Raw genomic sequence first — 27,631 nt, 5'->3', positions numbered from 1 at the left:
AGAAGGACTCAAGTTAATGGGAAATAGCCTAGATGTCGCAAAATTTTGCAATATGATGAAAAACCTTGAAAAGGGTATTTTAAGTTATAACATTATATAACTAACTCATGTGAATATACTCATGCAAGAAATATTCAAATGTACTTCTTTTGAAAATTTGGAAAAATAAGTCCGTAACATTCTTCATGGGAATTTTGACAATCATTGTGCTAGACTTATTACCTTTGGATTGGCAATCTAGTTATTATCTTATTTTCAATGTAACTCAATTGCAAGCCTCGTGCATAGATTTTTGTTTAATATAAATTTCATAGTTTGGTGTTAAGAGAGAGGGAGAGAGATAAATGAGTTCATTTGAGACATTGTATGATAAAAAATTTAAGACTCCAATTAATTGGAATGATCTCATAGAGAAAATAGCACTTGTTCCAAAATAGTTCAGAAATGAAAGAGCAAATGGTTGAGATAAAGTACAATTTAAAGACAACTTAACACAAGTAAAATATTTATGTAAATAAAGAAAAAATACCAATGAAATTTAAAGTTGGGAAGCATGTATTTTAAAAAATGAAACTAAAGAAATGTTCCTTGAAATTGGGGAGCTACAATAAATTGGCATCTAAATATTATGGTCCTTTAATATCTTAGATAAGATAGGACTTGTTGCATACATGCCTACATTTCCTACTACTAACAAAATTCATTTTGTGTTTCATCTACGAATGTTGAACAAGCATGTTCTCGACCTTAACCATGTCATTGATTAGGCATTGATTGAGGTCGAATTGAAAGGAGACTTCTAAGAACAACTAGTATGTATATTAGATAGGAAGGTCATTTAACTCAAGAACATAGTCACAAGCGAAGTAAAGGTTCAATGGACCCACTACAGCCTTGATGAAATATAATGGGAGCTAAAGGATGCAATACCATATGTATCTGCAATTGTTTTGACATGTATATGTAAATAATATCGTATATAATGGTGATGTGCACAAAGGACAATGCAAAAATATAAGGAGAGGGGACTGCAATATCGTATTTTTTATCCCTTATTTAATATTGTGTATGTACATGATGAATGAATATAGGCCAACAAATGTAATATGTAACCAAAAATTTAATGTTAATAGAATATGTCATCAACTACAAAAGGGAAGGACAAAAGAAGAGGGGTTGTGATGCCACCCAATGGGAAAGATAAGGGAGATTAAGTAGGATAAAGGAAAGGACCTTAGTAAGTGACCTAATTCAAAGTCCTTGCACCACCTTAATTATTCCCCTTGATTATTGATTAATATTGTTTAATTAAGTTATGGGGGTTTGGCACACAAAGGAGGTACATGGGTCCCCATAAGAACACACAACCTTGTCATGCCATGCAACTTAAGCTTCACCATTCTCCTCATGTAAGTGAACTATTATTTGGTTGAAGGAATTGAGGAGTGTTTTAATGTTAGGTGCCACTCAAATTATCAAAGCATTGAACAATCAAAAGTTTGAATTACTCTACAAACTATAATTTGATTGGAATATTAGGAGACTTATCCCTGAGTGAACTGTCTTCAACATATTGAAATCAAATTATGGAAGATAAAATTGTGAATTATGTGAAAATTATGGTCATATGGCTTTTAAGAATTGTCACTGACTCAATTGTTGAGACTAATCATGTTGAGAAATCAAGGGCAGCTAGATTGGGGTGATTTCTCTTACTTTGATAAATGCTTGTGATGTTCTTTTACTTAACTTGATGTACTTTTTACTTAGCTTCTTCTTTTCTTGATTATTATTAGTGTTATCATCATCAAACAACTACCAAACTATGAAGATCAATGAGACAAGAGGACACAAAATGCAGGCTGCAATCCAGGGCCAAAACCTCTCCTCTTGATAGGAAAACCCACAAGAATTCTTCTCTTCTTATAGAATCTTCAAATGACAAATTCCAAGACCTAATACCATTGTCAAAGATCCCTCCAAGACCAATTCAAATTAATCCTTTGATGAGTCTTCTCTTCCCTAAGTCAACCCAAGTCAAACTAGCTTCATACCACAAATTTTCGACTTCACTTCAAAGATTCGGCTTACTGCTTGTTGAAGAATGTAACTAGTATCGGTCTTCATAATTTTACTTGAGTCATGATGTAATATATTTTTCAAAATAAATTTTATTATTATTATTAAATTGACTTATTAAAGCATGGGTTTCATGCTTGGGTCAATGGTCAAAAGGTCAAAGCACTCATTATGTGATGTAGGATTTTGTTGAGTCAAAGTCAAATTTAACTATGTAAACCCTTCTTGGGATCATTGTATTAAAGAAAGAAAATTGTTTTACAGCATGTTATCTCCCCCACCATTAAGTCAGCCTCAAGCAAATTTGGCTTCAATCTCAAGTCGGCTTCTCCTACTAGACATGTCGACTCATTGTACAGACAGAAACCACTATATATACCCCAGTGAAGTCGACCCAAAGAGGTAGTAGTCAACAAGTTTGTATGGACTACAGCGAGCGAAGTTTTGATAATATATAGGATAGCGAAGTAATGAAGCATGACATAAGTTTAGGACCGAACTTCTCCACAATTACAGAGGTCAAATTTTTCTATCATTGCAGCACCAAAGTTAAACTGCAGGAACAAAGTTTCTTCCTATAATTATAGAAGCCTAAGTTGGTTAAAGAAGAACTGACACTCTTATTCTTGAATATCGGTATTTGAAGAACACTACTTCAACTGAAAGGCTGACTTGATGGATGGAGAGAGGTTTAGGTCAAGAGTCTTGGTTGTCTCACTATGATTTGAATCTACTAAAGGAAGAGTTCTTGACTGGGTTTTCCCCTACCTAGGGGTTTTTCCCTGGCTGAGTGCCTATATCTTGTGTTCTCTTGTGTTTTTGTGCTTTGGAAATTGTCTTGATGATAATAATGTAATAACAAAGAAGAAGAAGAAATACCTAATCACAAGAAATTGTCAAGTAATAGAGAAATCAAATTAATAAGAAGCCCTATCAATATTTCCCTAGATTTCTCAACATGGTATCAGAGCTTGGTTCATTTGCATAAGGGAAAGAAAGAGATCACAAAGGCTACAAGTCATGGCAAAGAAGTCTGGTCAACTAAAAGAAGTGAATCAAAAATTTTGGGGACTATAAACTAGCCCTAACCACTATAATATGGCTACAGAAAGAGTGAAGGCATAAAAATGTTTTGTTTGGAGGACTGAAAAAGGCCAAGCCATTCAAAAAGGATGAACCGAACTATTTCAACACATTTTGGGCATAAAATATGAATCTATACCCCTGTAACTAGGTCGCAGATCTAGGTTATTTGGGTCACATATCAAAACTTGAAGAAAGGAGCCAAGAGGCATTGTTTTTTATGACCGGAAGGTTGGGCATCTAGCCTAGACAAGGCCAAGTTCATTGCACAAGAAAGCGAGAGTCTGGGCATAAAACTTAATATTTGAAATTTCTTGAAATCCGAAGTTATAGTACTTTGTAACATGAGGGTGACCAAATTATACTACTTACGGATTAAAGATAGTTCTTACAACTAGCAAATAGCCTAATTGAAGATAACAACTAGAACTAAGCTATATAAAGTTTTAAAGACCTATATGTATGACCTGTTGTGAAGTATCAGTCACTATGGAAGAAGCTGAAACTCTTGTGAAAAAGGTCACAGTCCTGCAAATATATATAAGGAGTTTGAGCCCTTACAGTAACAAAAAGAGCTGACCTGGAAGGATCACATATGAAGTTTGATTCAATAAGATATAGTCAATCTTGCAATTTGTAAAAGGTCTACATATTTATTGGAATTGGTATCTAGCAAAGTGAATGAAGATCTTTGAGCATAGCCTATAATTGAGCAAGCAAAAACAACCAATCTATATCCGTGAAAAGAGGAATATATTTGAAGAACGGTAGCAGCTCATTTGTGGAAGCCTCTACTACAGTCAAGAAAAACATCCAGCATTTTGGAACAACTTGAAGTCCTCATCTAAATCAAGTAAGTATTGATATTACTCTTTGTGTTTTTAGTCATTTAATATATGTTTTTCAAGTTTGCAAGAAAAGGCATCAAGCTCAATAGAACTTCAAGGATGAAGGTATGTAATCTTAAGGTATGAAATGTTTAGTTGCATATGTTGGCAAATACTCATTGTATTAAAAAGTTGTTAATATCTAGGACTGTAAAACATAGTTAGTATATATATGAAATCCTCATTCGTTTGTTTAAAAACTCTATTTCACATTTGTCTAAGGTTTATAGACAGTTCATGATCTATAACGATTCTTGGCAATAGTAAAGGTGTCAAGATTTTGTAACTCAAAACCTTAGAAACTCTCTTCAGATTCTAGATAATCATCGCACTATTGTACTTGCATATTTTGGTCGTACTTGATAAGAAATATTGCAGGGACATATCAAGAATGATGACTTGAAAGGACAATTTGACAAATGAAGATGCTATCATATTTAAGAGGGAGCCCTTTTTTGTTAAGGAAAACCTACTAGGTTTGTATAAAGTGTAACTCAAGGTATGTATAAAGATTTATAATTCTTCTTCATATTACAAGTTGGGGTCATTTTAAAATTTGTTACTAACTCTTTCATGTCTAGGATTTTTGGATCATAATGATCCTTGTTAGGGTGATTAATCATTAGATTGAATCTACCCTCATCATATTATCTTTTGCTACTTTGTTTATGAAACCCTAACCTAAGGGTATGTCGATGAAACCCTAGTCTACTTAGGGTTTGCACAATGAAATCCTTGCTTAAGATATGTTAACAATATTGTTGAAACCCTAGTCCTCTTAGGGTTGTTAGTAAAGAACCAATTCTTGTAATGTTTAGGGTTTTGATATTGATATAACAAAGTCCTAGTCTTTTAGGGTTTGTTGTTGTTGTCCTTAAATCGAAACCTTAGATCATTAAGACTGTGATAAGTTAGGGTTTGCTGCTAATAAGTCAAAACCCTAGATTCTTAGGGTTTGGTGAATTAGGGTTTATAAGCAAGACCCTTGGAATGAAACTCTAAATGTATTCTTCTGCTCAATCGAAACCCTAGCTTGATCAAGATTGTTGTGTATCTATTGATGTTTGTTTCTAGGGTTTACCTAAGTATTGATATAAGTTTCAATGATGAAACCTTAGATATGCATATGCTAGTAAGATAACTTGATTATCAATGTATCTAGGGTTTATAACAAAAACCCTAGCAAGAAGTTGAAGTCTAGAATGTAAAAAGTATTGAAGAAAGGTTAACTAGGTTCGGTCTTCATAATGACATGTAATTATGATTGATGTAAATGATGTAATAAAGAGAACAAAATTATTATTGTAAATTTGCTTCATGGGTTTCATGAGAAAGTGATTTTAGAATAATAGGATTTGTCATTTAGAGTCTAGAATTAATGTCATGTATGAAGAGCTCTTCTTGAGCCTATGTTCAATGTATACAAGTCTATAGAAATGTCTAAAAGCCCTCCAGAGACAAGGACAATCCCTCTTGAAGAAGTCGGCCTCCAAATAAGATAAAAAGAAGTCATGTCAGCTCATATAAAGAGACACAACGGTTCCCTCTGTCAAGTCAGCTAATTTATGGAGGACAAACTACTATAAATACCCAACTAGGGTCTGCGCAAAAGTAGAAGGTACAGAACTCGAATTCTTTGTAATTTTCGGATGGGTACAGGTCTGAGATTCTTCGCATTACAGTGAGGTTCAGATTTTCGGATGGACAACATCTCTGTGTTTTTCGGATAGGTACAAAACAGGGATGAAGTCTCGGCATCCTCACAATCATGATGATCACAGTCTCGGCATAGTTGTGATGATCTCAATGCAAGGAGAGGACACAGTCACAGTCTCGACATAGTTGAAATGAGAAGGATCTCAGTGATCCCACAGTAATACACTCTCAGCATACTAGGCACAGTCATGATCTCGGCATTGTGGTAATCATGGTCTTAGTCATAGTCTTGATGAAGACAAGGTCATGATGAAGATCTCGGTGCAGCTCTCATATATATATATATATATATATATATTATATACCTCAGTATAGAGACCTCGTTGTTATGGTAAAGGTCTCGGTGAAGGTGCAGCAATGGTGCAGCTGTAATGACCTCAGTGGTGCAATAGTGATGACCTTAGTGTAGCAGCAGTGACAAAGAAGAGCATTGGTGTATTTTTCTTGGAGTGGCCTAATAGGTCAAGGCTCATGGTCTTGGTATTCTTCAATTGGAATCTCTATAGGAAGAATTTTATGCGGGTTTTCCTCTCAAAGAGTGAGAGGTTTTGGCCCTGACAAAAAGCCAACTTTTGTGTTCTTGTCTCTTTTGTTTTGGTAACTATTTGATGAACTAAGAAGACACCCTCTAATAATATCAAGAGAAGATTGTGCTATTAATACAAAGTTAAAAATACCTCACAAATAGTTATCATGGCGAGAAGAATCTTGTTAACTTAATTTTCCCTAGATTCTTCAACAAAAAGATGAGTCTCCTGTTAATTATGAACCTAACTAGGTTTAGGTATCCAATGTCTTAAGTTTAAATGTTTTGATGCTTCCATTATATTGATATGATTTTGATATAGTTAACTTCATGCTCCCATATATATTTGTATTTTGGTTGTACTTGCTATTAAAGTTTTGCAAGTACATGATCTTCAAGATGTTGAGGATGAGCATGATGAAGGAAGCTATAAGAATGATGATGATCAAGATGACCTTGAGAAAGAAATGAAGCCTTGAAAGATTGTAAGTCTCTCCTATGTTATAAAGGAAGTAAGTTGTTGCATTGAGAGGGAGCTTGGATGAAAGAAAAAAGTATATCTCCCCAGTTGAGAGGGAGGGCATAGCATGACAATCATAGAAAGAATGAAGTTGAAGAATGAATGAAAGTACTACTATTGGATTTGCAAAAATAAAAGACTTAAAAAGTATTGAGGTTGTATTTAGTGTTGCTGAAGAAGTAAAAGAAGAAAGATTTCAACAAGATGTATTTGATAACATGATGATACAAGCAACATTAAAATGATTAAGGACCCCAAAGGTTTGCATTTACTTGTATGTATATTTGAAAGTTTATTACTAATTGGGGTTGTGTTTGTACAGGTAAATCTCTCCATAAGAAGTTTGAACATTTTGAAGCATGCTTGGACGAATGGATATATCTAGTTTAGCGAGAGATGAAGCATCTAATGGCGGATACTTGTGAGGACATTTGCATGGCCTATGTGTTGGTGTCTAGATCCCGAAGAGGGAGGGTGGCATTGGTCATGAAGCTCCGACCTTGGATATGCAACTAGATCCTTGGGTTGATGGTTAGTAAGTAAGCCTGCTGGTACCTAGACTCGCTGAAAGCTTAAGTCCATATTAGTCCCACCCAGATAGAATAACCTAATCAAGTATCTAGTCCGCATCACTAAATGTGCTAGAACTCTCTGTAGTTCATTTCATTTTGAGATATTCCATATACCTTCATATGTATGTAATTATGAATACCTCCCTAGTTAAGAGGGAGTGTTGAAGAATGTAACTAGTATCGGTCTTCATAATTGTACTTGAGTCATGATGTAATATATTTGTCAAAAGAAATTTTATTATTATTATTAAATTGACTTATTAAAGCATGGGTTTCATGCTTGGGTCAATGGTCAATAGGTCAAAGCACTCATTATGTGCTCTAGGATTTTGTTGAGTCAAAGTCAAATTTAACTATGTAAACCCTTCTTGGGATCATTGTATTAAAGAAAGAAAATTGTTTGAGTCATGTTATCTCCTCCACCATCAAGTCGGCCTCAAGCAAATTTGGCTTCAATCTCAAGTCGGCTTCTCCTACTAGACATGTCGGCTCAATGTACAGACAAAAACCACTATATATACCCCAGTGAAGTCGACCCAAAGAGGTAGTAGTCAACAAGTTCGTATGGACTACAGTCAATGAAGTTATAGTTAGCGAAGTTTTGATCATATATAAGACAGCGAAGTACTGAAGCATGACATAAATTCAGGACTAAAATTCTCCACAATTATAGAGGTCGAAATTTTCTATCATTCCAGGGCTAGAGTTAAATTGCAAGACCAAAGTTTCTTCCTATAATTGCAGAAGTCAAAGTTGGTTAAAGAAGGATCGAAACTCTTATTCTTGAAGATCAGTATTGGAAAAAGACTACTTCAACTCAGACGCTGACTTGATGGTTGGAGAGAGATTTAGGTCAAGAGTCTTGGTTGTCTCACTGTGATTTGAATCTATTGAATCCACTAGGTTTTGCCCTAGATGAGGGCCTATATCTTGTGTTCTCTTGTGTTTTTGTGCTTTGGCAATTGTCTTGATGATAATAATGTAATAACGACGAAGAAGAAGAAATACCTAGTCACAAGAAATTGTCAAGTAATAGAGAAATCAAATTAATAAGAAGTCCTATCAGTATTACCCTAGATTTCTCAACATTGCTTTAGCTCTATACTTTTCAGACCTCTTGCACTTTCTGTAACTTCACACGTGTTATTGTTTTAGGGAAAAATAGACACTTTTCTTCTTCGATGGGCTAGCTCTTCTCTTCTAAGGTACTCGGCTTCTTTTCTTGATCTTCTGCTTCACACTTTGACTTCTTTTGAGGAGTTTGCAATTCGTTTTTGCTGCAACAAATATGATGCCCTAATCTTCGCACGTGTGAGAGGTAATAGCCCTAAAACAGTCCTTCTTTGGCTCAGTTTTTCCTAGTGAACTTCGCTTGCCCAAGAGACTCCTTCCTTCTTAGATTTGAACTTATCTTCCTTGATCGAACTTCATTTTGCTTGTGAGTGAGTGATCTTCAAATGAGGCCGATAAGACACTTATATATACCTTCCAAGGAGCTCAAACTTTCATCATGACGCAGACTTGTCTTGTCTTGTAGGTCGACTTGTCCTTTGCTTAGGTTGACTTGGCTTGGAGGGACTTTGACACATTTTATGACTCAAATAAATTTTCTTGACATAATACAAGATGCCCAATGGGATCTTTTACATATTACAATGACTCTTTGACTCCTAGACTTTATGACAAAGCACTAGAAGCATTCAATGGGTGCTCAAACTATAAATAAAATGATCTTGAGCATGAAACCCATGCTAGAAAATAATAATAATAATAAATTATTATTTTTTTTACCTCAAATACATAAAATCATGATTACATTAGACATTATGAAAACTGAACCTAGTTACATACTTCAATAAATAATCCCTAGAATCCCAATAGTAAGATTTCTTTGCCAGGTTGTGCTAGAGTCCTAGAGGGAAGTGGAATAGCCTAAGAGACTATTGAGCAAAGAAAGAGATCCCACTCCTTGTGTTGTGCAAGTAGATAACAAAGAGAACTATGGATTGGGATCAATTAAAAATGTAAATATTAAATATGAACATGGGAACTGGGTTATAAGAAGAGAAATAAGAGTCAGCCATAAAAGGAGTTTGCCCTTGTGGATTCATAGCCTCAACTTAAAGGTAGCTTTTATTGCAAAAAGAATTAGTGCAACAAGCATCCTATGATTGGATGGAACACTCCTCTTATGCAAACACTTGGTGGACAAATTTTAGGCAAGAATGTATTCATAAATGCACCTATGCATTGTGCTCAATTGATGTTGAATTATTGTGATTTATGTCACGGTTTGAACTTATTTCCAATATGTTTAGCTTTGACTACCTCTATTAGGCTACATTTAGAATCCATGATCTCATGGTAATTGAATGGCTACATTATGTTGCATAAATTTGTATTATCATGCCTGCATATGGTAAATAGCTAATCAATAATAATAAAAAGAAATATGGTAACAAAGTCAAAATTAGTGTGAATTTGAGTGGTTAAAAGAGAACCCCATATCCTCAAAGTACACAAAGGTATTGATACGTTACATACTCTACCCCTAGCAAGATTTAGTTGCTTTGCTTTTTTAGTCATTTGTCAAAATTACTGCCTATGGCCTTTACGTTTTGAATTTCTCAAGATATAATTGCTTGATTTTTCATCTTCAAGTAGGCTATACACCCATCATGCACTCTACTCAATTACGTTTATTGAAACACTTTGAAGGAATGGTCTCTTCAAGCTCTGCTACCACCTCTTGGCCGGACCTTTCCAGATACGTTTTGGAACTCTATGCTATATAATAAAATCACCTGTTGTTTATTTAACGAAACAAAAAACCTGGACAGGCATTCCTTGGTCCAATATGTTGATTGGATTGCTCAGGTTGGTTACTTGACTACGCAAGTGTGTCATAGAAACCAGTGAACTAAGCAAATCAAACATCGTGACTAATCTTTTACCCTTTATTTGAGGTTTTAGGTTTTATTTGAGGTTTCCACTGTAAAGTAGGGCTCGTGAGTGAGGGTGCTACAAGTCACTAGTGGACTGTCATGTTGTCAGTATCCAATGCTTCAGCATTCCAATATCATCCACCACTCAAAATTGATAAAATCATTAGTATTGAGTCACATGCAACTCCTGATCCATTCTTGAATCCCGTTTATGTACATAATCTTTCCTGGACTTGTACACATCTGAGCTTTATCACTTCCTCATCTCCATTTTCAAGCACTATGTTGGACATCCATGGACCTATCATCAATGCCTTTCCAACAATCATACAAATAAGGCATATGTGCATATCCCTTCCACGGAGAGCCTATTTTCATATTAGCAGGTTAACAGACAAACTAAATGGATAGAAAGGTTTACAGGAGACTTGTCAATTTTCTTTCAAGTTTTAACAGGTCACCAATCTCATTGTCAAAGTTCCTCTAATGTATGTTTAAAGACCTAAATTTAAATTCCTAATCTCTAAACAGGAAGTATTTCATGATCTGGATGTGCTTGATATCCTATTTGAGTTGTAACATTCAATATTTCATTCTTAGATTCTTAAAATAACATAATATCTCACAATGTTCCCAAAGATTAGAAAGCATTGGACTAACAAATTTCTGCAGACAAGAAACAGAAGATATTAACACACTTATACATTATTTCAAGATTTAGGAACCATCCCAAGACAATTCTAATATATGTAGCTAGTTCAACGAGCAATCGAAAAGCCAACAGATTCATCAGATTTTGTTAATTAGTCTCAATAAATATTTGCTATCTAGCTAATTGAAGATCATTATTTTCATCATTCCAAACAACTGCTTCCTGGAATGGTAATTTCTACGAAAATATAAGTGAACCACGCCATTTTGCAATTACTTTGTGAGATATAATATTAGGAGATTACATATATACCCAAAGAATGAAAATGCAAACCAATTCAATTTTCAAAATATACCATATTGCTACGTTATTTCACGGTTTTCTAGCTTATGAGCTCTATAAGAAGCTCATAGGTTTGATTTTTCTCCTAAAGTCATGATATTTCAAAGATACAAAATATAGGACTGAATCTTGACTTTTCTATGCAACTAAGGGATTTTTGCGGCTCAATAACTCGCACAATAACTTGGCAGAACAACCCAGCATAGAGAATTCTTTTCACCATTTATGAAAATTGTCCCGAAGCACAAAACTCCCATAAGTGAAATATATGTTCAACGTTGAAAAGATCATTTTTGAGCATGCATAAGGTGTGCGAAAAATAACAAGACTACTTCAAGCTTCCTTAGCAATGTGTAGAAATATGATAACTTTACCAAGGTCAAGCCAATAAAGAGTTTTGATTACAATTAAAGGTTAATTTGCCAACAAAAACTAATTTAATTGCAAAGATATGACTATATTAAAAAGAAGAAAGAACCACAGTTTTCAAAAAAGAAAATCATAAGCAGAATCTAAAAGATTGACTGCTAAATAAGCTGAATGTCCACAAGTTTAAGCATGGAGTCATGGACAAACAGAGGTGAGAAATTTATATTAAATTTCAAGCATTAACAGCGAACAGTATCCAAGTGAAAGCAGGGTAGCTATTACAAGAGAGCATATATAATGCATTGGAAAATACGAATACAGAGAGCATGAATAAACACAAGCTAATTCAGATACTTTTGAGCTGTCTGGTTAAGACCAGATTGATACAACCTTTTCTGAAGACTGCAGTTACGACTTCGTTTTAGCTCACCACAAGAAACTTACTGTAGGCATCCCTTAACTCTCTTGAAAGGGAATATTCAATCTTAGTGCATAGGTCCCGTTCTAATGAATATTCCAAACCATATATAAGTTTCTCCAATCTGATTCTTGAATCAAGAATTACCAAAAACTTCACATTCTGGTACAAGAATAATACCATTGTTACCAACCAGCTAGACATGTAAAAATTATCTGGCACCTAAATCAAAATCAAAATGCTAGTAAGTCTGACAGCAAATGTCAAAATATAGCACATTTATGTCAACACCCAAATTAATGGACTAAATAGAATTCCAAGTGCTCACTATACTCCATATAGATAAAATATATTCTGCATACAGACCTTGTCCATATTTACCTCATTTACTCATGGATCTTCAACACTGGCATGCAGATGGCCTCTGTACACCAACGTGACCCACATCTATAGTTTCTGGCAGATAACTGCACGTAAATGTAAAAAACAGTTATTAAACAAGATTCCATTGTCCAGGCCAGCCAAAATCAAGTTAGCAAAAAACACGACACTGAAACAATGAAGATGCATACGAAACACATTGGGTGTATGGAAGCATCTCTACATTTCCTCATCTGGCTCATTTTTTAATGCATTCTTAGCAATGCACTGAAAAGCTTCCTCTACATTCATGTCCTCTTTAGCTGATGTTTCAAAATATGGAATGTTTCCTTTGGCTGCACACCACATCTTTGCCTTCTTCTCAGACACCTGGATTTAAAGTGATTTCTATCATTATAAATGAGTTAATAACATTTAATGCCTCCATATGGATAACTATAAGCTAACATTCCTTTTAAATGAGAAGCAAATTTTGAGACTCTTATGCTTTATATGCATACTTGTCCCACAGCATTTATATGCAAATCTATGTCCCCATAAAACACTACAAAACACCATCTACGTAAAAAAATAATGTTACAAACAACCCCGATTGACATGAACAAGCGCAGAAACTAAAATACGAGATACTTATGAAGAAGAATGGAAAAGAAAGCCTCCTAAGGTGTGAAGTGGAAAACTTACTACTCTGCTATGACCACCATCAACATCAGTTTTATTTCCCAATACCACAAATGGGAAATTATCTGGATCATTAGGATTTGCCTGTTAAAATATTGGATGCTCCCCCAACAGAACACACATTAGTATCATTTTTTGTGTTTTCTATATAGAAACAAATGCAATACGGTTAAATGCTACTGAACAACCAGAACCTGAATAAGGAATTCCTGGCGCCAGTTGTCCAGATTATCAAATGATTTTATAACATTCACATCATATACAAGGACACAACAGTCTGCACCCCGATAAAAGGCAACACCTAAACTCTGAAAACGCTCCTGCCCAGCTGTATCCCAGATCTGTTTTGGAAGGAAACCTCATTAGGCTGGGTGACATATGTACACATAGCTAAATAATCCAATCCAATAATAAACCATAAAAGAGAATGCATTCCCCGGTGTGAATGGTGAAAGCATAGTGAACAAGATGTATTCACCTGCATTGTCACAAGTCTGTCTTCCACTTGCACTTCTTTGGTCAGAAAATCTGCTCCAATTGTTGCCTTGTATTGGTTGCTGAATTTCTTATTCACATATCTGAATGTTTTAAGGATTTAACTCCAATTTCAACAAATGAGTATGAAATTGATCTAAATATTACAAAAGAACAATGAGGAAGAAACTGAGATTGCGGATACTGATTCATTAGTGATGTTTTCCCCACCCTGCATCACAAAGAAGAAGAGATACAAGACTCGGGACAATTAGTTCTGACCAAAATTCAACTTTACAAGGGAATACATAAACTAGAAGGATAACTCAAAAAATTTAAATCTTGCAATATGTTACAAAACAGAAAAAGATGAATTGAATGATATGACATAGAAACAAAAATAATAATAGTAATAATAAAATTTAATTTAATAGTTTGTTCATGCATCAAACTTGTTCGAACTTTAAAGTCAAAGAGACATGGTTGGTTCATGAGAACTTAGAAGTATGTTAAGTGGAAGTAGCTAAGTTAATCGAGGGAGTAAAAGAGATATTATTTAGACTGCACATAATTATTCTCCAGATAGAAATTACCTTAAAATTTCAACAGGATTTGAGTCTGGCAATTCAGGGGTTCGTTTAGGCTTAGTCAAACACAGGGTAGGTTACTGCTGTTAAGGGTTAAAAATTAAAATGTCAAAAAGCATCTAGAAGTCACAACTGAGTAGAGTTTGAATTATCATAATGAAGCAGCCTTCTATATCCTACCTGGTAATCTAGACCGCATCACATAACAAATAGATTAAGCAGATCTTACAGGAAATAGAAACTGGAGATATGAAAAACTAGCAGTTTCTTTTCATTAAAGCATTTGATGCATCACCACTATTCCCATCAGAACTAAGTAGGTTTATTTTCATGCTAAGCCATCTTCGACAAGTATGTGCTTTACAAACAGGGACTCTAATTTGTAATAGTGATATTAGATCCAAGGAAAAAGAATCTGCCCCCTCCCCTCCAAAAACAATAAATATAATTCACTAATTATTGTGCCATTTTTCTACTTGATGTTTTCTTGGGTGCTATTCTGCCTTTTACATTGTCATGTTCATCTGATGGCTGTCTTCTGCCTCTTAGCTATCAACCTACGTTTTGTGAACTCTTTTATTAATTATAACTAGCCATACATTTATTGATTCTCATTAGTTATTTCAAAATTAAAAAAGGTCTTTAATATACTTGTATATTTTTCCATGTTCTTCTATCCAGATGATGCTGCCTATTTCACAATTACTGCTTCTATGGAGATTCACTATTCTTCACTGTCCTTCGCATGAAAAAGAAGCCTATGACGGTAACCTGCATAATTTGTAACCATTTCTCTAACAGCTAGCCTAGATACATCTAATCATGGACCTATCAAGCTCCAACAGGGATCAAATCGCTTGAGGTGCAAACCTTACTGAGGATGTAAAGGCTGGACGTTCGCACTTCAAGAGAATTGGTCACTCTCAGCCCTTGATATATCCAAGATTAAGATGGACCTAAACGAGTTTATTAATATTTTTAAAATTTAACTTAGCATATATTTTTTTATTATTATGAATATTTTTTATTTTTGTGTCACATGTACATCGACCTAGCAAATGAGTTTCTCAGCGCGACCAAATCATTGACAGCATTTGCCTCTTCAATCTTTGTTCTACAAGTACTGCAAACCAAAACAATATAAACACCTAAAATCTTATTGTTATGCTACTATTACTCTTTGAAATAATGTATATGAGACATTAGCATGCAATCTTCATAATCTGCCAAAGCTACTATCTCTTTTTCTCGTTGAAATGAAGCTACTATCACCATGTCAAATCCTTCTCTGTATATAATGTTTTAGTTGACTCCTCGGTGTTAATGCAATCCAATGTGGTCAACAACATTTATCCACAAACGATTTGGAATTGATCGGTGGGGAGAAAAAAAACAGGGCCGAGTGTGTTTACAGGATCCATGGCGTGCACATTGGACTTCAGAAGTTTAGACGAAGGCCTAGGCGGTGAGCAGAACAAGCGAAAACGCTCAGCCGACAATGAAATCGCCATGGATATCGAGCAGCGATCTGCCGTTGTAGTCGTAAGCCAAGACAAGCCCGTCTATGGCAAACCCTCCTACGACGTGTCATCGCTGGCAAAATCTCAGGCCGCAAATGGAAGCATGCAAAGGCCACCCGCGCTTCGTCTCTCAAGGGAATGACAGGGTATGCAGAGCCCGGAACCCTCATGGCTCTGATGGGTCCTTCAGGATCTGGGAAATCCACGCTTCTGGATGCACTTGCAGGTAGCTTGGCTGCTAACGCGTTTCAGTCGGGATCGATAAAGCTGAATGGGCGTAAGCAAAAGCTTTCTTTTAGCACTGCGAAGTATAGAGATCCCTCAGATTTCATCTCTGTCGTAAGCAAGCAACGGATCTGCTTTTCGAACTCACCAGATATGCATGCAGAGGAGAAATCCCCTCCCTATCATCGCCATGACAGATTTGCGCTCGGACACGCAAGAGGCCCTGGGACAGTGTCTAGGCACTTCTTTAACTCCTTTCAGATCCAAATTTCTCAACCTTCAGGCAGAACCATCCTGCAATGGATCAGTGCTTCAGATTTGGTGCTAGATCTCAAACTAGTTCTAGAACGGCGGATTGGGATCCCTTCAGGCCTTCAGAGACTTCTCTTTCAAGGTAAACAACTTGAAGACCTTGTCCCCCTCTCTTCTTACAGCGTTACCAGAAACAGCTCTTTAGTGTTAACCCTTCATTTGAGAGGAGGTGCAGCGGGATAGTCATCCTTTGCTCCTCCTTTCTCTTACAAAGATGCAGTACACTCTGAGAACCCCAAACCCCCGGAAGCCCTTAAACATAAGCCTTTTCTGGTTGACAAGATAGAGGAAGTTCCCTCTGTTGAAATCACCCATGAAGGTCCTGCAATCCAACTTCAAGATTTTGCAGAAAGAGCCATTATATGTAGATTTAACGGACTGTGGCCGCGATCTCAGGATCTCTATGCATGGATCCATGCAAACTGGACTCATCATTGTAAGATCAGTTTCTGTTCAAAAGGATACTTCATTGTTCTATTTTATGACAATAAGCATTATGAAAAGGCTTTAGAAGAAGGCCCTTGGTTCATGGGAACTGCAGGGCTCTTCTTGACTCCTTGGTTCCCAGATTTTGACCCAGCAACTGCAGTCATTACCAGGACCCCTGTATGGATCAGGCTTCCAAACTTACCTGCCCACTTATGGCATGGTGCAGTCTATAAAGCTATAGGCAACACCTTGGGCAGTTTCATTATGGGAGATTACTGGCGGGAAAATAAAGGTCTCTACACATATGCCAGAATCTAAGTTGCAGGAGTTTCCCCGTACCGTACGGCCTGGAAAACGGCCACGTTTCCCGAAACGGAAACTCCGTACTTTCCAGGCCGTACGTGCCACGTTTCCCCAAAAAAAACACTTGCCAGGTAGGGTTTCCAGGTAGTAAATGTGATGTAAATTTAATCTTAATGTTTAAATGTTTATGTAAGTAAATGTATCATTCATGCTTTATGATTGCACATAGCGTTTCCCCGTTTCCAAAATTTGGGGAGGTCGCGTTTCGTTTCGCTTCCCCGTTTCGTTTCGCTTCTGCGTTTCCCCGTTTCGTGCAACTTAGGCCAGAATATGTGCGGAGTTAGATTTGAGCAAAGGACTTCCAAACCAAATCAATCTCAAGATAAACGACTTTGTCTGGACCCAGACATTGGATTACGAAAATACTGCATTCCGTTGCCGCCATTGCCACCAATCAGGGCATCTGCAGAACACCTGCCCATCTCTCCCAGCAAAAAAGAATAAGGATAACTTCTCCAAGCCCAAGTCCAAACGATGGGCTCCTTGCTCTCCACCTCCAGTTGTGGATTCTGAATCCTCTAGCTCTGAAGATGAAGGTAGCAATGTAGACTTGGATCAAGGCCCTCATTTCGTGGTCCCTCCCACCGATGGTCCGGCACATTCCTCCAATATAGCCATTGCCCAGAAACGCGTCCATTTGACCTCCTCCTCTGACTCAGAAAAGGAGGGCCCCCCTGTGGAGAACCCCAATCTTCAAGTTGTTATTGCTCATTCACCCCAGGATGGTTGGGTCGAAGTCAAAAAAAGGAAAGGGAAAAAGCTTCGTGTTGAGGCTTCTGCCCATTCTGGGTAGAAGTCAGTCTTTTTGCTTCCAGCCATATGTTGTAGCTTCTTGCTTGTTTCACTCCTTCTCCAGAACCGAGGTTGATAGTCCTATCATTTCCGGTTGCCGTTTTTCTGTCTCTCTTGATTGTATCATCTTGTACCATATTTTTGATTAATAGAATTAGTCCAATTCAAATTTATATATATAAAAAAAATAAAAAAATAAAATAAAAATAAAAAACATTTATCCACAAACATTCACCATCACCCCTCCATGATGATATTCACCATTCCAAGTTATTTTGTATGAAGTAAATAATCTTATTCTCCAATACTAACAATACCTATTTTTCATAAAACTCATCTTGACAATACTCAAGCAAGATATCCATGCATATAATAAAATTATAAAAAGGCTAGCCTCTCCTCGCTTTCAAGTTGGATTTGTGAGATCATTTGATGACATAATAAAATAACTCAATTTTGCAAACACTATGGGTGGGTTGACTTTTTCTATTTTGTTTTCTCTTGATTTATGTTGCAACAGGGCTCATAATTATTAAGATCACACAAAGGTTGGAAGAACGATCTGTTGAAGGGCTGCATAGCCACGCAAAGAAGGTGGAATAGGTGCTAGTTTACTTCATTTTCTTGTTGTAGGTGGAGCACTTGGAGCAAAAGGTTGGACCAATCCTTCTAGGGGATGGCTTCAACTACGCAAAGAGCATTTCACCACATAGTTGACCCAAAGAGTGGAGACGCCTTGCTAGAGGCAACTTATAGTTGAATCCATGTTAAAATTGGCAACTAGGGCCAAACTCCATGTGGGTCTACTTATTTATGGCAGCTAATATTTTTCTTGGATTCGTTTCGTCGAGAAGTGTAGAATTGATCTAAAGATCATCTGGTTCAAACATGTATTCATGGGATATGAATTTATTTGTGTTATGGGACAATTCATCAAGGTCGGCCAGCAACCAAATTGCCCCTACCTGTCCTCAACGTTTTACTATAAATAGAGATGGCCTTCAAGTCATTTACACACACACTCTTGTGATCTCTCTTCATTTCTGTTTTGGGTTTTGATGAAGGAGAGATCTAGAGGGAGTGCCCTAGGCTCTACGCTGACCTAATGGAGAAGCTCTAACGCTGCCCTAATGAAGCCCTAACGCTGCCCTAATGAAGAAAACCTAACGCTGCCCTAGTAGTCGTGAAAGAAAGACCTCAACGCAGTCATGGAGGAGGCTTCTATATGCAGCTAAGGAGACCCCTAATCACAGTCTTGGAGGAGTCCTATACACAGCCTCTTATACACTGCCATGGAGAGCCCTAATCATACACAGCTAGCTGCAGTAAGGAAGAAACTCAGCTGCTGGTAACAGAGAAGTCTGGCCGCAGTTCTAAAAGGGAGCTCTAGCCTTAGACGCAGTCAAAGGGAGCCCCAATACGCAGCCCTAATCCGCTGTCACTAACAAGCCCTAGCTGCAGTCTATCTAAAAGCTCTGGCCGCAGTTAAAAAGAAGGCCTGTTCCACAGCTAAGAGCAAGCCCTTATTCGCAGCGAAGGAGAGACCCTAAGCTGCTGCAAAAGAAGATCTAAGGAGTCCTATCCGAGCAAAAAGAAACCTGCTAACAGCGTGGAAGAAGCATGAGTTGCTGCATTATAATAAAGACTGTTTCTATGCATAGGTTTATATCTGTTTGGGCCTATTAGATGAGACCATCGTTTCAGCCAGCTGCTTTGCTAGGTTGTAAGCCATAGCAAGCAGTTGAGGTAGCCAGGGCAGCATTAAGGTGAATCATATTTACAAGAGACAGCGTGACAAAAAGAAGAGACTTTTCTAGATGGACCGATGCTCTAGAAAAGCTTAGTTTGCTGACAGTATAGAGTATTGATGACTTATATAGGATGAAACAGTCCTCTAGAAAGATTGACTCAGACCTATTCTAAGGGCTATATGATATGAGGCTACTGTCATGGGTGAGTATCACTGTGTTGAGGATTAGTCAGCCAGCATGATGAGATGCAGCATGTTGATGAAATCACCTTGGACGAATGTTTGCCTTCACCTGAGTTCAGAACTGCAGTCCATGTCCTCAGATCTGCAACCTCATTATGTCATCTTCATGGTGAAGATCTCTGCTCTTATTTTGACAAGTCAAAGTGCTGACTTCTGATGTATATGTACTATCTCTCTCTGCTGAACTATTGAAGAATATAAGAAGAATTGATCAAGGGTTTCCCCACTTTGGGGTTTGTCCCTTGCTGGTGCCACATCTTGTGTCCTCTTGTCTTGGCTTGTTTTCTGCAATTTATGTTTATGTTCTATCTGCAGTTTACTATCATGCTGATGTGATTGCTAATCTGAATATTGTCATTGGGATAATATGAAAAATTGAAGTAAATTGCGCTAAGCATAGAACATACCTAAAATTAACATGGTATTAGAGTTGAGATGAAGACAAATCCAAAGCAAGAGTGAAAGAGTAATCACCGAAGACAATTGGACAAGGTCAAAAGGCCCAATGGGTTCCTCATCCCACTTCAAATTCACCAAGGGTGAAGTTGAAGCAAAGAAGATTATCAAAGTGGCGCAGCGGAAGCATCCGGTGGCCTTCCTAAAGGTCACTTCAATGGGAAGTCCGGATCTAAGGATGGAAGGAAAGGCAGATGCCTTGCGTGCAATAAGTTTGGCCATTATGCGAGGGAGTGTCTGAATAGAAGGGGCACATCATTTGATGATGATAACAATCATTCCAGGGGCATCTTCAATGATCGGAGGAATGACAGGTCCAATGGCAAAGGAAAAAAAAGGCGGACTCTTCAAGAAAAGCAAGGAACTCTAGGTATGAAGAATCAAATGTTGTTTCTGAGTATTAACTTAAGTCAACCCTCTCCACCCGACTCGAGATAAAATTGATGGTGGTGCCTCAAGGCACTTCACTGGATTCAAGGAAGCACTCTCTAATATAATAGAGAAGGAAACAATCTTGGAGAATATTCTTGGAAACGATGCCACCTATCCTGGAAAGGATGTAGGGAATGCTACCCTTAAATTGAATAAGGGTAGCACGATTCATTTACAAGAAGTTATTTATGTACCTAATCTCAAGAAGAACCTGGTGTCCATTTCAGCAATGGAAATCAAAGTTTTCAAGGTGGCATTCATCGATGGAAAGGTACATGTTTGGAAAAAGAATTTTAAAAGATGCTTTTACTCATGGGTTCAGGGTTGGCAATTTGTATCAAAGTTGCAAGAAGTCCAATGGAAACCATGTCGTGTGTCACCTCTTCTATGGCACTGGAGGTCTGCACATCTTCATTATGGGGCCCTATCCGATGTAAGACAGATGGTGACAGGGATGCCGGAATTCAAAGAAGATCATGAAGGTACATGTCCGAGATGTATCGAAGGAAATCTTACAAGGGGACCATTCCCCTCATGTTATAACAAGACCACAGATGTGGATCAACCCGAGGGGTTTGAGATGCATGTTCGGGAATCTCATGTATGCAGGTTGAAGAAAGCTCTCTATGGCTTGAAGCAAGCACCCCGGGCTTGGTAAGAGAGGATTGATAGCTATCCGATGAAGTTGAGATTCACTAGGAGTGAAGCCGATCCAAACCATTGCTTTAAGGTTGTAGATGATAGACCTCTCATACTGCTACCTTATGAGGAAGAACTCTTTCTGACAGGTGTATACCCTCTCATTTACAAAAGTAAGAGGGAGTTGGATTCCGGATTTGGAATGGTGAACTGCAAGCCCATGACTACCTCGATGAAGCCTAACTTTAAGAAGTTATGTGATAGTGATGTCAGACCTGATTTGGGAAATGCCTCTGAGTTTCATAAACTCATACTAGCATTGATGTTCTTGGTGAACTCTCATCCGATATATGTTTTGCAGTTAGCATGTTGAGCTCATATATGGTTGAGCCTCACTGGATTGGTGCCAAGAATCATTTGAGATATCTTCAGGGCACAATCTCTCATGAATTGAGATACACTGTCGGAAATGTGAAGCTGCATGATTATTATGATGCTAATTGAGCAAGTATTGTGGAGGATCGCAAGAGCACTTATGGGTGTTGGTTCTCTTTGGGTTCTGCTTCGATATCCTGGATGAGCAAAAAGCAGAAGTTAGTTGTTTTAAGCACTGATGAGGCCAGATGCATAGCTGTGAGTATGGCCTCCTGTGACGTTGTTTGGTTGTGGAAGCTCTTCTGTGAACTGTTTGGACACATGTTGGATGCCATCGTGATCTTCTGTGACAACCATATAGACATCAGGTAGCACTTTATCTGGGATATGGTACAACAGGAAGGAAGAAGGATCCATCACTTTGGGACTGATGTGCAAGTCGCCGATATTCAGATGAATCCCCTGGGAAAGGTCAAATTCTTGACTTTCCAAGAACAACTAGGAGTCGTGGAGAGACTCTCTCCTAAAGGTCCTATATGATATGGACATTGAGCTCTGGGAGCTCCGGGGGGCTTGGGGGTACTTCTTGTAGCGATAAGCAACCATAGTGTGAGTGGTTCAGCCTTTCCCTAGTTGTTTGCTATGTAGGCAAGATGAGTGGTTCATCCTTCTCCTGTTGAGACACAATGATAGGGTGAGTGGTTCATCCTTCCCCTAGTGATTTGTTGTGTACAGGGTGAGTGGTTCAGCCTTTCCCTGGGATACCTCATGGCGACATGTAGGCAAGATGAGTGGTTCATCCATCTCATGTTGAGACATCCTACCCATGCAGTCTGGGACTCATGGGAAGTACCTCTCATCTGGCCAATGGGTAGGGAAATGAGGATAGGGACCATAGTAGTACCAATGGACGCATCATGTTACTACCGTACTCCCTATGCTAGGATGATATTGATCTGAGATCAATTGGAACTAACTTTGGGTGAGTAAGAGTGATATAACTCACTCTCTTTTGGAACTGATTTCGGATCAGTAAGAGTGGTATGACACACTCTCTTTATTGGAACTGAATTCGGGTCAGTAAGAGTGGTATGAGACACAAACTTTATATGGGACTGACTTTGGGTCAATAGAGAATGGCATGATACATTCTCGATCACTTCTTCTTCTTCATAGTTCAACATAGCAAAGCAGAGCAGTGCAGGGCATTGCCTTGATGACAGAGGTAGTATGGACTGGCAGATGAATTAGCAAATGGAGTTCTCCCTAGTTGAGAGGGGGTGTTAAAATTGGAAACTAGGGGCCAAACTTCTTGTGGGTCTACTTATTTATGCCAGTTGATATTTTTCTTGGATTCCTCTCGTCGAGAGGTGTAGGATTGATCTAAACTTTAAAGATCATCTGGTTCCGACATGTATTCATGGAGATATGAATTTATTTGTGTTATGTGACAATTCGTCAAGGTCAACCAACAACCAAATTGCCTGCACCTGTCCTCAACGTTTTACTTAAATAGAGGTGGCCTTCAAGTCATTTACACACACACTCTTGTGATCTCTCTTCATTTATGCTTTGGGTTTTGATGAAGGAGAGATCTAAAGGGAGTGCCCTAGGCTCTACGTTGCCCTAATGGAGAAGCTCTAACGCTGCCCTAATGAAGCCCTAACATTGCCCTAATGAAGAAGCCCTAACGCTGCCCTAGCAGTCATGAAAGAAAGACCTCCTAGCAGTCATGGAGGAGGCTTCTATACGCAGCTAAGGAGAGCCCTAATCATAGCCTTGGAGGAGTCCTATACACAACCTCTTATACGCTTCCATGGAGAGCCCTAATCATACACAGCTAGCCGCAGTAAGGAGAAACTCAGCCGCTGGTAAGAGAGAAGTATGGCCGCAGTTCTAGAAGGGAGCTCTAGCCTTAGACGTAGTCAAAGGGAGCCCCAATACACGGCCCTAATCTGCTGTCACTAGCAAGCCCTAGTTGCAGTCTATCTAAGCTCTAGCCGCAATTAAAAAGGAGGCCTATTCCATAGCTAAGAGCAAGCCCTTATTCGCAGCGAAGGAGAGACCTAAGTTGTTGCAAAAGAAGATCTAAGGAGACCTACCCGAGCAAGAAGAAACCTGCTAACAGCGTGGAAGAAGCATGAGTTGTTATGTTATAATAAAGATTGTCTCTATGCATAGGTTTATATCTGTTTGGGCCTATTAGATGAGACCATCGTTTCAGCAGCTGAGGTAGCCAGGGCAGCATTAAGGTGAATCATATTTACAAGAGACAGCGTGACAAAAAGAAGACACTTTTCTAGATGGATCGATGCTCTAGAAAAGCTTAGTTTGCTGATAGTATAGCGTATTAAGGACTTATATAGGATGAAACAGTCCTCTAGAAAGATTGACTCGGGCCTATTCTAAGGGCTATATGATATGAGGCTACTTTCATGGGTTAGTATCATTGTGTTGAGGATTAGTCAGCCAACATGATGAGATGCAGAATGATGGATGCAGCATGGTGATGAAATCACCTTGGAAGAATGCCTTCACCTGAGTTCAGACTTGCAGTCCATGTCCTCAGATCTGCAACCTCATTATGTCATCTTCATGGTGAAGATCTCTGCTCTTATTTTGACAAGTCAAAGTGTTGACTTCTAATGTATATGTACTATCTCTCTCTGTTAAACTATTAAAGAATATCAGAAGAATTGATCAAGGGTTTCCCCACATTGGGGTTTGTCCCTGGTTGGCGCCACATCTTGTGTCCTCTTCTCTTGGCTTGTTTTCTGCAATTTATGTTTATTGTTAAAATTGGCAACCAGGGCAAAACTTCATGTGGGTCATCTTATTCATGGCTGATAATATTTTTATTAGATTCCTCTCGTCGAGAGGTGTAGGATTGATATAAAGATCATCCGATTCCGATAAGTATTCATGGAGATATGAATTTATTTTGATTATGGAATTATTATCAAGCCGACCTACAACTCATGTAGGCTCAGAAGCCCAACAGTCGCATCTATTCACCCACCAACGTTGTGTATAAATATAAGAGGACTTTTCCTCATTTGGACTCACTCATCTCATCACATCTCTCTCTCTCTCTACTACGCAGAAATGAGTCTCTTCTCTACTGCGCTGAAATGGGTTTCTCTCTCACACATGTGAAGCCGGAAGCTGTTGAATTTGAAGCTGCAACTGCAGAAGTAAAGATTGACTTGCGTGGCCTAGAAGATCTCCTCTTTGGAACTGCGTTGTAGGTTCATTTGAACCTCCTCTGAAAGCCGCAACTTTTGGTGGTGGAATGAAGTCAATCAGATGAACGGTTTGCAAGATATCGACTGCCCTAGTTTGAAGCCGGAAACTGCTGAAACTGAAGCTGCAACTGTAGAAGTAAAGATTGACCTGCGTGGCCTAGAATATCTCCTCTTTGGAACTGCACTTTAGGTTCATCTGAACAACTTTTGGTGGTGGAATGAAGTCAATCCGACGAATGGTTTGCAAGATATCGTCTGCCCTAGTTTGATAATGAAGCCGCTAATACTGATGCTGCTGATCTAGGGTTTTCTACTGCTGATATGAATCAGATTTATTGTACTATTTCTCTCTGCTGAATTATTGAAGATAAAAGAAGATTTGATCAAAGGGTTTCCCCACACATTGTGGGGTTTGTCCCTGGCTAGCCGCCACATCTTGTGTCTCTTGTCTTGGCTTGTTTTCTGTCGATCGTTTAATGTTCTATCTGCACTTTACTTTATGTACATGTGATTGCTAATCGGTGGAATATAATAAGAAAAAGAAGTAAATTGTTATAAGCATAGAACATACCATAACCTAACATGGTATCAGAGCTGAGGTGAAGACAAAGCCCGAGCAAGAGCAAGAGCAATCATCGAAGAGAATATTGGCAAGGCTATCCTAAAAGAACTATGGGGTCCTCAACACTCTTTCCTGCTGAAGACAAGCTCCGTGAGAAAGCTGACTATCACGAATGGAAGATGTCTATCGATCTAACCCTTGAGAATCAAGGAGTGTTGGATCATGTGAGAGGCAATATTGTTGAGCCTACATCAAATTCATCCGCTGCTGCCTGGAACAAATGAAAAAATGGAGAAGTCAAAACAATAGAAGATCATCCGGGACTCTATCGACAAGCACTTGGTGGCCTACATCTCTGAACTGGACACCTCCAAGGAAATCTACGATAGACTGGTGAGTTTATTTAAAGTTAGTGATGCAAATCAAGTTTTGTTTCTTAGAAATAAGCTGAGATAAATCAAGAAGGGTAAAGATGAAAGTATGCAAGCATACTTCTTAAGAATCACCGAGATCAAGAACGATCTCCTATCTATTGGGGAAACTATTACTGACAGAGAAATGGCACTCACAACTCTTGGAGGATTGCCATTTGAATGGTATGTGTTCAGGACTACTCTTTTGAACTATAATGTAATTCTTGGTTTCGAGCAATTAATGGCTAGATGCATTCAAGAAGAAACAAGGGAAGAAGTGCAAGAAATGCCCATGCCTAAAGGTCCTCCTGCTGCCTTTTCTTCTCATGCAAAGAAAAGAAATAATTCCGGGACTAAATCAAAAGGAAAGGCTGGACCTAAGGCTAGAAGAAAATGACGATGTTACATTTGCGATAAAGCAAGTCACTATGTATGAGATCATGAGCATCATGATGAATGAGATCATGGACATAAAGGGCAACATGAGATCATGGACATATAGGATAGCATGATGATGATGCACACTAGTTTGAGCAGCATTATGATGGATAAAATCATGGACATGGCCAGCATGATGATAATCATGACTAGAGAAGCATGGTACAGTATGCAGTGGTGCAACTCGAAATCCCTCTGATGGCAATCAAAGGAATGACAAATTCAACAACAAAGGTAAGAGGAGAGCTGGGAATCAAGGAAAAGGACAAGTATTCAAGAAGGCTAGAAATTCTAGGATGTATTAAATGCACCTGACCTCAAAAGGAACCTAGTGTCCATCTTGGCAATGGAAGACAGAGGCTACACGGTAACCTTCAGCAATGGCAAGGTATGTATATGGAAAAATAATGTTAAAGATGCCTTTACTCTTGGGTTTAGGTGTTGATTCATTATATCAGGTCGATGGAAGTCCGCTAGGTGTTATGTCTTGTGACACAACTCTTTAGTCCGAACTTTGGCATTGGAGGTTCGCCCACCTTCATTTCAAAGCTCTACCCGATGTAAGACAGATGGTAACAGGGATGCCCGAATTCCAAGTAGAGAAAAAAGGTGTATGTCCGAGATGTGCCAAAGGAAAGCTCAAAAGGGGACCATTCCCCTCAAGCCAAAGCAAGACCTCTGATATATTACAACTGGTTTACTCAGGCATACCTGAGGTTGGCATTAAGAGGGAGACTACTACACCACATACTCCTGAGCAGAATGGTGTGGTGGGAAGGAAGAACCACACGATGATGGAAGCTGTCCGGGCCATGTACATGATGAAAGACTTCCAAAGTTTCTATGGGCTGAAACTACAATCACCGCCGTACATGTACAAAATCGATGCCCTCATCAAGCATTGGGTTCCTAAACTCCTGAAGAAATGTTCACCACCGGTCAAAGGGAAGTCGTGATTAGTCATGATGTCACCTTTGACAAAGATATGGCTCTCAGCAAGGTGGACAATCTGCTGACTTTGAGTAGCTCTCAAGAAGCCGACACCAGGGAACCGAAAGAAAAGGATGATGAATCAATGCCTGATGTAGAAGAACCCATGGATCTGATTGATCCTCATCCACATGAGCCTTCCTCTTCTAGGAAGAGGCCTTCATGGCTTAGGGGGATACTTGATGATGCTGAAGGACACGCTGCACCCTGAGGAA

At 38.4% G+C, this 27,631-nt stretch overlaps 1 protein-coding gene across 7 annotated transcripts in view; it reads right to left on the bottom strand.

Moving 5' to 3' along the window:
- Window positions 1–11,889: 11,889 nt before the first annotated feature.
- The window catches only part of LOC149203858 (ras-related protein Rab7-like), a 207,329-nt gene continuing 191,587 nt past the window's right edge, over window positions 11,890–27,631 (bottom strand). For 4 of the 7 annotated variants that reach the window (XM_089403594.1, XM_089403596.1, XM_089403599.1 and 1 more), the window contains 7 exons: window positions 13,851–13,877; window positions 13,650–13,749; window positions 13,366–13,512; window positions 13,175–13,255; window positions 12,714–12,859; window positions 12,476–12,576; window positions 11,890–12,331 (listed from right to left, as the gene is read on the bottom strand). In XM_089403594.1, coding sequence (XP_089259720.1) covers window positions 12,510–12,576; window positions 12,714–12,859; window positions 13,175–13,255; window positions 13,366–13,512; window positions 13,650–13,749; window positions 13,851–13,877 — 568 coding nt within the window. In that variant the 3' untranslated portion in view covers window positions 11,890–12,331; window positions 12,476–12,509. The remainder of the gene's footprint in view (window positions 12,332–12,475; window positions 12,577–12,713; window positions 12,860–13,174; window positions 13,256–13,365; window positions 13,513–13,649; window positions 13,750–13,850; window positions 13,878–27,631) is intronic. The other 3 variants (XM_089403598.1, XM_089403597.1, XM_089403595.1) reach the window with 3 other exon arrangements.

This window comes from Pinus tabuliformis, chromosome 2_1, assembly GCF_031772625.1.
Source record: "Pinus tabuliformis cultivar Carrire ecotype Pingquan chromosome 2_1, CPIR1, whole genome shotgun sequence".
NCBI classification, from domain to species: Eukaryota; Viridiplantae; Streptophyta; class Pinopsida; order Pinales; family Pinaceae; genus Pinus; species Pinus tabuliformis.
Note: the sequence above shows the minus strand (reverse complement) of the source record. Positions and strands in the feature narration are given on the sequence as shown.